The sequence below is a fragment of the Amborella trichopoda genome, chromosome 5 (assembly GCF_054954075.1).
Source record: "Amborella trichopoda isolate Santa Cruz 75 chromosome 5, AtrichopodaSantaCruz75HAP2 v2.0, whole genome shotgun sequence".
NCBI classification, from domain to species: domain Eukaryota; kingdom Viridiplantae; phylum Streptophyta; class Magnoliopsida; order Amborellales; family Amborellaceae; genus Amborella; species Amborella trichopoda.
In genome coordinates, this window is record NC_142340.1 from 44,502,243 (window position 1) to 44,513,568 (window position 11,326).

The 11,326-nt window shown below is 37.6% G+C and overlaps 2 protein-coding genes across 2 annotated transcripts; one reads left to right on the forward strand and one right to left on the reverse strand.

Moving 5' to 3' along the window:
• Positions 1 to 206: 206 nt before the first annotated feature.
• On the forward strand, positions 207 to 3,886 carry LOC105420485 (pentatricopeptide repeat-containing protein At5g50990-like). The gene is made up of 2 exons (XM_020665762.2): positions 207 to 1,445; positions 1,537 to 3,886. Exon 2 carries the CDS (start codon positions 1,553 to 1,555, stop codon positions 3,770 to 3,772), a length of 2,220 nt encoding a protein of 739 aa, XP_020521421.1. The 5' UTR covers positions 207 to 1,445; positions 1,537 to 1,552; the 3' UTR covers positions 3,773 to 3,886.
• A 233-nt stretch (positions 3,887 to 4,119) lies between these two features.
• On the reverse strand, positions 4,120 to 10,142 carry RH39. The gene is made up of 9 exons (XM_088868240.1): positions 9,571 to 10,142; positions 8,003 to 8,098; positions 7,739 to 7,927; positions 7,269 to 7,409; positions 6,403 to 6,543; positions 5,949 to 6,091; positions 5,374 to 5,503; positions 5,085 to 5,133; positions 4,120 to 4,863 (listed from the first exon to the last, which is right to left on the reverse strand). Exons 1-9 carry the CDS (start codon positions 10,072 to 10,074, stop codon positions 4,421 to 4,423), a joined length of 1,836 nt encoding a protein of 611 aa, XP_088724366.1. The 5' UTR covers positions 10,075 to 10,142; the 3' UTR covers positions 4,120 to 4,420.
• Positions 10,143 to 11,326: the final 1,184 nt, after the last annotated feature.

Sequence of the window (11,326 nt, forward strand, 5' to 3'; positions counted from 1 at the left end):
TGTCGCAAAGCCTTGCGATGATATGAAAATCAATTGTTTCTCCCAATTATGAAATTTAAAGTTTTATAAATGGTAACGATCAAGCAATATATAAATACTTGAAAATCATGAAAATGGACGGTCCAGATAATGTGTTAAAAGATAAACTATTTTTTGGACTAAAAATCCCCTATCTTCATGTCTATAAATCTCGAGGCCAAGATCGATTTGAGGGTTTCCCAGCATAAAGAACAACCTTTTCTAATGGGTTTTTTAGGTGCATCATACCCGTCCAGCGTAAACTTTTCTTTTTATAATATTGTATTTTCTAGTTACCTCGAATTTCCAACTACCCGGCTTGATAAGAGGCCAAGTTTCGATTAGCCAAGTCCAAGCGAACTTGGCCAAGTTTTTTATTACTGGTCCACTACATCCCCCTTAACCAATAAGTAGTTTTTAGTTTCTTAATCCGAGATATATGGCTAGGCCGAGTACCTGAGTGTGTGACAATTTTGGGTATTTAAAAAATATAACTAAAAAGATGAACAAAAATTGTTAAAAAAATTAAAATTGCATTATACAAATTTTTTCTTACATAATTTAGATGTATTTAGCAAAGATGGGTGAATGTTTTTTTTACCATAAATCCCTATTTTTATATATTTTTCTTAAAAATATCCCCAGATATGGTCTTTCTATTCCATTTTTCTAATAATTCTTTTTAGCTCATTCAGACTCCTAAAGATTTTTTATTTTTATTTTTATTTTGATTTTTAGTACTTTTTTTTTTTTTTCAATTTATTCAGGGATTTTCATCATCATGACTCGGTCGAGTCATGAGGACTAAGCCAGGGGCCTCTTCCCTGGCTGGGGAGTTTCTGTAAACTGCTCTAAAATGGTCATTTCCTAGATGTAGAATGAAGTTTTAGTGCTATAATATGCTGAAAACCCCGGAAATTTTGGCGCGATTAATCGCACTCAAACACTGAAAATTCTCCTATTTTTCTTGCAATTATCATGAAATTCCAAGAACCCAAACATGATGAGAACAACCCATTTCCGAAAAATCTTTAAATGGTTTTGTCCTTTCAAAGAAAACAATCTCCAGTCGATTTTCAAAGCTAATCTTGCATATACTGTCTCAGCGACCCAAGAACTCACTATAATTCCTCAAAATCTCAGGTGCAATGGTGATGAAGCATTTGTAAACATCTATTCATGTAATTCAACTGTAACAGAATTGGCCATGGCTGGTGATCTATTCACAGCACGCAATGTGTTTGATAAAATGACTCAAAGAGACACAGTGTCGTGGAATTGTATGATGTCTGGTTATTCGCGAAATGGCCACTATGAAGAAGCTCTGAGACTTCTTTCTAGATTCTTAAGTGAGAACTTAAGACCCAATGAAAGAACTTTCTCAATTGCGTTATCAAGTTGTGCAGATACAAGAGCTCTAATTCAGGGTAAGCAAATTCATGGGCTACTGATAAAGACTGGTTTTTGTGGATATGTTTATGTGGGTACTTCTCTGATCACCTTTTATTCTAAGTGCAGAGATCCAGGTTCTTTAATGGAGATTTTTAATGGTATAACTCAATGTAATTTGGCCTCGTGGAATGCTCTTCTTTCTGGGTTTGCATCAAACTTTTGGATCAGTGAAGCTCGATGGGTCTTTGATCACATGCCATTAAAAAATGTGGTGTCATGGACTTCTATGATTAATGGGTATGTTGAGATGAAGAAAATTAATGAAGCATATAGATTGTTTCGTTCCATGGCTGAGCGAAATTCAGTTACATGGGCTGTTATGATATCTGGTTTTGTTAATGATGGGCAATATGAAAGGGGACTAACACTATTTGTTGATATGATGGCTTGTATAAAAGATTTCAGAGCCATTAAACGTATGGTTATTAGTGCTTTCAATGCTTGTGCAGGTATAAAATTTGTTAATTTGGGTATGGCAATTCATGGATTTATTTTGAAAATTGGTTTGGATTTTGATGAGATTCTGCAGTCTTCCATTATAACCTTTTATGCGAAGTGTATGCCTATTGAGGAAGCAAGAGTTGAGTTTGAAAAGATGCAGGTTCAGTCCATTGGGTCTTGGAATGCCATTATCAGTGGATATGTAAACAACAATAGAATAGAAGAGGCATGGGAATTGTTTAATGACATGCCTGAACCAGATTCGATATCATGGGACATTTTGATTAATGGCTATGCTAAGAAAGGATTAATGGAAAAAGCCATCTTTTTATTTGAGAGGATGCCTGAACCCACTGTTATAACTTGGACTTCTTTGATCTCAGGTATGATAGAGAATAAGTGTATCGATGATGCAAAAAGATTTTTTGAGAGGATGCCTGAAAGGGATACAGTTTCTTTTACGGTTATGATCAATGGGTTGGTACGAGAGGGAAAGATTGAAGAAGCTGAAGATTTCTTCAAAAGAATGCCTGAGAAAAATGCCATTGCTTACAATGTCATGATCGATGGTTTTGCTCGTCATGGTAGATTGGTAGAGGCTCGGAAGCTCTTTGAAGAAGTGAAAGAACCTGATATCTTGTCTTGGGCTTCAATGATTGGTGGGTACATGAATTTGGGGCATTATGAGTGTGCATTGGAGCTTTATAACCGAATGATTTTTACTGGCTTATGCCCCAACGAATCTATTTTAACCAGTATTTTGACTGCTTGTGCAAGTTTGGCTCTACTAAAATTTGGCCATGAAGTTCATGTTCTAAGTATCAAAATCGGGTTACAATCATACTCGATAGTCGCTAATTCGCTGATTAATATGTATTCTAAATGTGGGGATATAGTGACTGCAGAGTCAATATTTAATAAAATGGAAAACCGAGATTTGGTAACTTGGAATGCTTTGATAAGTGGATATTCAGTGAATGGGAATGCTCAAAAGGCCATTGTAGCTTTTGAAAAGCTTGTATCCATGGAGATAAAACCAGACTCTGTGACTTTTCTTAGTCTTTTGTTGGCTTGCAGCCATGCAGGTCTGGCAAAACAATCTTGGAACTACTTTAGCATTATGAGCTCTATTTATGGAATTAAGCCTGAGAAAAGCCATTATGGATGTATGGTTGATCTTCTCTCTCGTTTAGGATTGGTTGTAGAAGCAGAGAAGTTGGTTTCATCCATGCCTTTTGAACCCGACTCTGTTATTTGGACCTCGCTGCTTAACGGCTGCAAAGCAAAACCCAATTTTGATATAGCCCAAAGAGCAGCTAACAAGCTAATAAAGGCAAACTCTCGAGACCCAAGCCCATATTTGCAGCTCATAAGCATTCATGGATCGGAACGTAGATGGGTCCATGCTGAAAATGTAAGTGATAATATGGAAAAAAAGAAGGTTCGAAAGAGACCTGGGTGCAGCTGGATCGAGATCAATGGTGAGATGCACCATTTCTATGCTTCTGATCAGTCGCATCCATTGAATCAAGAATTGCAGACCCATTTGAGAACACTCATATCTGATATAAAAAAGCTGGGTTATGTTCCAAACTGCAGTCTGGTGATGCAAGATTTGGAGGATCAAGAGAAGGAGGAGGTCCTTATTCAGCATAGCGAGAAGCTCGCTATTGCTTTGGGGCTTCTCAAACAGGCAAATTCAAAGCCTATTAGGGTAATTAAGAACCTTCGGGTTTGTGTTGATTGCCACACAGCAATTAAGCTTATTTCATTGAGCAGTGGGCGTGAGATTATCATGAGGGATGCACTTAGGTTTCATCATTTCAAGGATGGATCTTGCTCATGCTCTGATTACTGGTGATACATAACTCATATTCCTTCAGTTGTATATTGGGGTTTAAGTTCTTAGCCCAGGCTCTTCAAAAGCATCATAGTGTATATACTATATCAGCTTACAATCTGAATGATTTTCACCGACTTGATAGATCACGAAGTAGTATTAAAAAGTGATTTTAGATATCTAGGAAGCCAAACTAACGGCCTCTACGTTAGCCCTCTATTAGGCCAAAGCTCTTCATATACAAGACAAATGTCCTCTTCTTAAGAGCTTTGCTTTTCCATTGGAGGCTCGTTTGTACACAGCTTAAGAGAGCCTACAAATAGAAGCACCTTTTTAAAATTAGCACCATTTGACAGAGTTATGTAATAGAGATGGAATTTCAGTGATTTATTGTATATAAGTTGTTAAATATTTCTTCACAGAAGTAAGCAAAACAAAACAGCCATGAGACATCTCACGGATAAATTTAATTTCCTGAACAAAACACCCCATTACCCAAAAAGGCTAAAGCTGGATCTTCCAGAAAATTCCAAATCAAAACTACATAATTTGTTGATGACCAGCATCTAAGATGGCTTCCGAACATTGCCTAGATAATTTACAAAGAGAGAGATTGCTCCCCCACAAGTGAAGACAACTCGGCTTTATAAATGTTTTCAAATGCTGCTTCTAAGCAGCCGCACTCCGTCCCCGAAACCCCACTACCCGAAGTTTGGATGCACTTGTCTTTACCCTTTGACCTGTATTGGGTTTCCTGGTTTCCACTCTCTTCTTCACAATTTTGGGCTTTGGAGCCATTGAACTCGTTTGATTCTTCTTGCTCTTCGTTGAAACAATCTTTTTACCCGCCATTGAACTCATTGGATTCTTCTTGCCCTTTGCTGAAACAATCTTTTGAGCTGAAGATTGAGACCCCTTGGATGATGACTTTATTGAAGCTGTGCTAATTTTTGCTTTTGGTTTCAAATTTGTGACTTTTCTCACAGATTTGTAATCACTCTGGTTTTGCTTGGCAACCTCAAGAGACTCCAAGCTCTCATTCTTCTTAATGGCTTCTTCAATCCTGTCAGCCAAAAGTTGGTCTTTTTTGGCCACAAGGCTTGTTACTCTCCCTGTAACAAAATGAGAGGAAAACGTTTGGGTTACAATATTCGAAGACTTTTTTGTTCTAACAGATATCATCTAAATGAATTTTGTGGACTCCTGTGGCAATGTCCCAACAGTAAATGGAAAATTGACCCAAGAAATCAAAATTCCACAGATTTTATGCCACCAGTTATTGAGATTCATGGTGAGAGCCTGGAAGAAGCAAGTGAGAGGCGAATGATCACACCTTTTGCTCCCATACGAGCTGTTCTCCCCGTTCGATGAAGATAGTCAATCTACATAAACACCGCACGGACCTCTTGTTAGCAAGTAGCACCCTCACTTCTCTCCATTTATTCTCTCTCTAAGTCCTTGTTCTCTAGCCACATTGTGACTTAAGCCCATTTCTCTGTCAACATTCTCTCTCTCCCATGCTGCAGTTGAAGCTCTCTCTCTCTCTCTCTCTCTCTCTCTCTCTCTCTCTCTCTCTCTCATGCAATAAAAATAGAGGATCAACAGTAAGCAAATGGGCATACTGAAGTTGAGGGGAAGTCAAACATGATGACATGGTCCACATCCAAATCCAGTCCTCGAGCAGCCAGATCAGTGCAAACCAAGGTTGGGCAGTCCCCATCATTGCTCTTAAATTTTTTGAGATTTTCAACCCTGAATCATAATTAAACAGATAAAAAATGAACCCACTAACAAGATTCATGCTCAAAACATAGTCATCATGAGATCAGGTCAATTATTGAACCAAAAAATATAAGTAGTTAAGGATAATAAAAGAATATAGAATCATGCTTCTAAATTTTCCAAGATAAAAAATTAGGTTTTGTGGGAATGCAAGGTTGCCTTTCTCCAGGATAGAAATGCAGGTCGGCCAATTTGTATTGGAAAAGAAAGGAAGAGCTTGCTGAATAAACAATATGAAAGGCCTCACTGCCCAGGAAGAGTCGCAAATTCTGAAGAACTCTAATAAGGGCAATTTAGCCAATAAAAATATAGTTTTGGTAATCCTTTCTCGGTGGGTACAATTTGGCTACTCTTCATGAAATCACAATTGAAATGAGTTGCACTAGTTAGCCCAAGGTAATTGATAGTAGCTCACCTCTGTTCGGCTGGGACCTCCCCATGGTAATTGACAGTAGAGATTTGATTTTCGCCAAGGAAATGGTCCACTGCACGGCTAGAGTTGAGGGTGTTGCAGAAAACCATCACGCGGTTTCCCTTTGCAAGGCTTGGCTCAAGAACCTAATCACACAATCAACCTAGTTGCATGAATTCCATAATACATTTAATCAGTATGGACTTGAATTGACAACAATGTAATAAACTGGGAAGGGAGAAAAGGGAAGGAGGGAGGGAACCACTGGGGCAATTGGCAGATAGTATATGAAACACAAGACAAATAGTGCCATTTATCTAGTCCTAAAGCTAATTGCAATTTTCTCAAAATGACACAACTCACCATATTGAGGAAAGAGGATCAAATTTTTAATGTCAAGCACTTGAGAGTTTCTTAGAATCATCACTATAAATAGAGTTTTGAATGTAAAACCAACCTGCAGAAGTGCTTCAAGCTTATTTTCAGCACCAGATAGCTTGATAAAATCATGTCGGGCAGATGCAATCTTCTTGTGTAATGTTGAAGTTCGGACATGTACTATCCCTTGAAATTCCTCGTCAATCAGCTTCTGCACTGCCTGCAATGCTTTTTACAGTCAGAGCAAACAAAATAAATACTATCTCTTCCATTAAATTTTCATAAAACACTATCTTCCATTCATGACCAAAACTATAAGATCCCCCTTCCTCCATCGTTTTCATATGTACTATGGGCCTACAGGGTCTGCTTCTCTCTCTCTCTCTCTTTCTGTCTATCGTTTTCATATGTATGACGGGCCTACATTGTCTGCTTCTCTCTCTCTGCATGCGCGAGAGCACATGCGTGTTTGCCAGTCAGATAGGGACATCATAAGAAAGCTAAGCACGCATGTACCTAACACTTGGCTTAGCAAGGAGTCTGTAATAGTGTAAAGAAGTATAATTTGTTGTTCACAAAATGTAGGGGGAAATGTAACTTCTTGCATAAACTGTAAGTTATGCATTGTTCTAATGTCCCAAAGAACGTCATACAGATCCAAAATGCGTAAAATTCTATGTAAGAAATGGTAGATTTCAGTGGCATGAACCTACTTTCTTATAGAGTTTGGTTCCCTATTGATGGGTCACTGAAGTAGTAGTAATTGCAGCTGTCTAGAAGGCAAGAAAGATCTCATCAAGCCATAATTGCTTTTGGAATTTAGAATGGAGACTACATAATAATTTACTAAACAAAATTATATATGATTCCAAATGACCCAAAAAACTTCCATTAGTGGCATCATATGTTTATGTTTACATTCCATTGAAGAGTAAGTGAGCACACCTTTGTAATGGTTGCAGTGACCATCAAAGTTTGAAACCCTGAATCATTAGGCTTTGATGCACGGCTTCTCAAAGGTCCAAGAAACTTACGAATTTCAGGACCAAAACCACGATCGAACATGGTATCTGCCTCATCCAAAACCTAACATATATTCCACCAAATCCATTCAAAGAATGACCATTAAAGGAGATCAACAGGTAGAAAAGAATTCCCAATTTAAAATTGTGTTTGATACCCTAAGAGCTGCACAAAACTGTTTTCACACAAAAAATATACTCACATACTAGGCACAAATTACAAAATTTACTTTATAGAAGGTGGTCGCTAGCAGTCATGGACATTCTTTTCAATCAATCAGGAAACTATGGGCCACATAATCCCAAACCAAACCACCATCAAAAAAGAAAGAAAGAAAGAGAGAGAGAGAGAGAGAGAGAGAGAGAGAGAGAGAGAGAGAGAGAGAAACCCACCAAGTATTTGATATCACCATAGACCATGTTGCCCTCGTTGATGTGTTGAAGGATTCTCCCTGGTGTCCCCACCACCATGTCAATTGGACAATTTAAAGAATCTTCTTGAGGCCTTAAGCGGCCACCTCCACTGATCATGATTGACCGAAACCTCGCATGATGACTTATAGACTTTGCCACTCGAAAAACCTACAAAAACCAAGACACATAAGGCCTCCAAAAAATTATAAATGGCCTTACTTTTAGTTGGGTAAATGAAGAAACCTGCTCAGATAGTTCTCTAGTAGGACACAAGACAACAGCACGAGGACGCCTAGGCTTCATTACCATGCCAAATGTTGCCTCATCTTGTCTCAATAACTGCAACCAATATTCTCTATTGCATATCAGTAACAAGAAAGAAAATCACAAAAAGAAACTCCCTGCCATGATCTTTCCAATATATTAAAAAAAAAGGAACTCCCAGCCAATGTTTTAAATGTTTATAGGTTCTAAAATCCAAATAATATAAGCTCACTAGAGAACAAATCAAAACTGCAAAACTAATCTCTTTCTTCATTTACTTTGCTTCTTGTTCTTAGTGTTTGCCTTGATTTATGATAAAATATCGATATCTTGCAGCAACATGCCTTAGACAATGTTTCTCTCAAAAAACATGCTTTAGACAATCTCTGACCGAAAGTGCACTCAAATTTAAGAATAGACTCAATGCATAATAACTGTGTTTTTTTTCTTCCCGGCACGTTAACAGATGGAACCCAAGATGTCCAGCTGTGGTACTCGCCACCCTGACAGCCAGGGCCTCTGGAATTCATGTAAACCAACAAACAGGGAGGCAAAAACCTTTTTCCAAGTATCCAAGCACATTGCTTCGGACCCCTCTCAAGTTTAAAAGTGTCTTCGGGGAAATGAAATGGTTACTAAGCATGTAGCAAGGTATGAGTCAATGACATAGAGGACCAATATATCTCATTTTTATGGTTTCAACTACATTTTCATGAAACAGAAATTCTAGTAAATTACGTCTACTATGGATAATAAGCAATTCATATAGAATATAAATCGGATGTCTCCGATATGACACAAACAGAACATACATAATATATTTTGTATATTATGATGTCGTTTCTCTTTTCATTTTTACATTGACGTTCATGAAAATGGCGCGTGATTCCCATAGAACACTAGCATAAATGGACCAAATAAAAGACTCAATTGGAAATAAAGATAATCAAAGTGAATGTTCTATCAGCAGATGGTGGAAATCAACCTCAGAAACAAGAAAAATATAACAAGCCACATATAGAACATAAATCGGAAGTCTCCGAAGTGACAAAAACAGAACATACATAATATATTTTGTAGATTATGATGTAGTTTCTCTTTTCATTTTTACATTGATGTTCATGAAAATGGCGCATAAAAATGGTATATCCCATTGTTATTTGCTATTGATTCCCATAGAACACTATCATAAATGCACCAAATAAAAATAACTCAATAGGAAAACAAGATAATCAAAGTGAATGTTCTATCAGCAGATGGTGGAAATCAACCTCAGAAACAAGAAAAATATAACATAAGGAAAAAAAAAAAAAAACTCTAAAACATAAACATCAAAACAACAAACGCCATCAACGAATACATTCTAAAAAAAGTTATTCTTAAAAAAAAAAGTGCCAATTTCCAACCAAAAGGGCAAAAAGAGGAAAAGAGACACAAATCACATCCAAACATGCCATAAACTACATTAGTAAAATTCGGCAAAGCTATCATATACTCACTCTAGCACTCCCATAATAGAGAGAGAGAGAGAGAGAGAGAGAGAGAACCTGAGCCAAAGGTAACATGTAAGCCAGTGTCTTTCCAGACCCAGTATGAGAACCCAACACCACACTCTTCCCCTCGAGAATTGCAGGCACCCCACGCCATTGAATCTCAGTTGGAACATTTATCCCCATCTCTTCCAAAGCTCCCATAACCTCTTCTGATAAACCCAGCTCTCCAAATGAAGAAACCTTCCTATTCTTCTCATCATCACTATTAACAGTGGATGAAGGAAAAGGATGGTTTTTTACAGTCAAGGAAGGATTTTTATCTTGTTGCTTTTTACCCGAACCCTTTAAATGCCTTATTCGCAGTCGCTCCAAGAGAATTGAATGGCGGTCAGCCTGGATTTGCTGGACTGGTTCAGCTGTAGAGGTGGTGAAGCACAGGGGCTTAAACCCCACAAAAACCCTAGTTTTTGAAAGTGGGCGTCTCAGAGTTGAAGAGAAGAGGGGATGGGATAGAAAGCTCGAGGAGAGACAGAAGCTGCAAAGTGTTCTTCCACCCATCTCTCCTCTCTCACTCTAAGAAGAATTAAGAACCCGGACTTCATCCCATTTGTACAGGAAAATGAGATGATATTTAACAGATATAGGATTTTTATTCTTTTTCTTAGGTTTAAAAGCTAACAAAATATTTCTACCCTTTTTTTTAAAAAAAAAAAAAAGACTATTGTGCCCCCTCCGGTGCTTATTGATGGCAACAAAGGACCAAACGAGTGGTTTAAAAAGCGGATTGGTGATTCGGATCGGGCATCTCAAAAATCAATTCTGATTGGTGAATTGGCGATTCGGATTTGGAATCGACTGAATTGGCCAGATTAAATTTTAAAAATAATCTGAAAAAATTATTAAAATTCATTATAAATATTATTTTTTAGGAATTCAATAAGAAATGAGGGTACTCCATTAAGAATTTTCATTTCTTTGTATGAATATGCGAATATAGATATGTTCTTTTCCTGCATGAACTACTATTTACCATTTAATTTATATCACACAAAAGGATAAACATAGAATTATCATGGATTAAATATATCATCATACATGAACTACAATAAAGCATACAATTCGTAACATACGATATAAAAATAAAATGACAGACGACGTCGTTCTTCATCTTGGTCACACTGGTGCCATTGATTGAATTCGCGTGACAATTCATTGACTTGATCTAAAAACAAATCATCCAAATTAGTAAGCACCTGACTATACCCAAATCCCTGAGTGTTAGTGTTTTGTTGTGGTTTTAATCTAAAATCCCTGAAGCTTGTCTATCCTTCATGCCCACCTACATTATCGTGCTCATCTCTACCCTCTTGTTGTTGGGACTCGATATGTGAATAATTTGGCTGGGATTGGGTGGCCTCAGAATCATCATCTCTCTCATTTTCCTTTAGACCCCCTTCCCACTCTCCCTCATTAAGTGCTCATCACCTTCTTCAATATCTTCCTCACTTATAGCCTCAAAGAATACTCTCTTGTGCAATAATACTTCCTATTCTTCTACTACCCATTGTTCTGCTGTGTCTGTGACAAATATTGTGTCCAAGTCTATCGGTCCATAGTCTTCAAGCTTCCTTCTTATTTGTCACTCTCGGAAGTTTAAGTTGTAATGAACGTAGACTAGTTTATGAAGCTTCTCCGAAGCGAGTCGATTCCTCCTATTAGTGTGCAACCATTGAAACGTACTCCAGTTTTGCTCACAGCCAGTAGCAGAACATGTCTAGAAGAGCACCTTGATTGCTATCTTCTTTAGGTA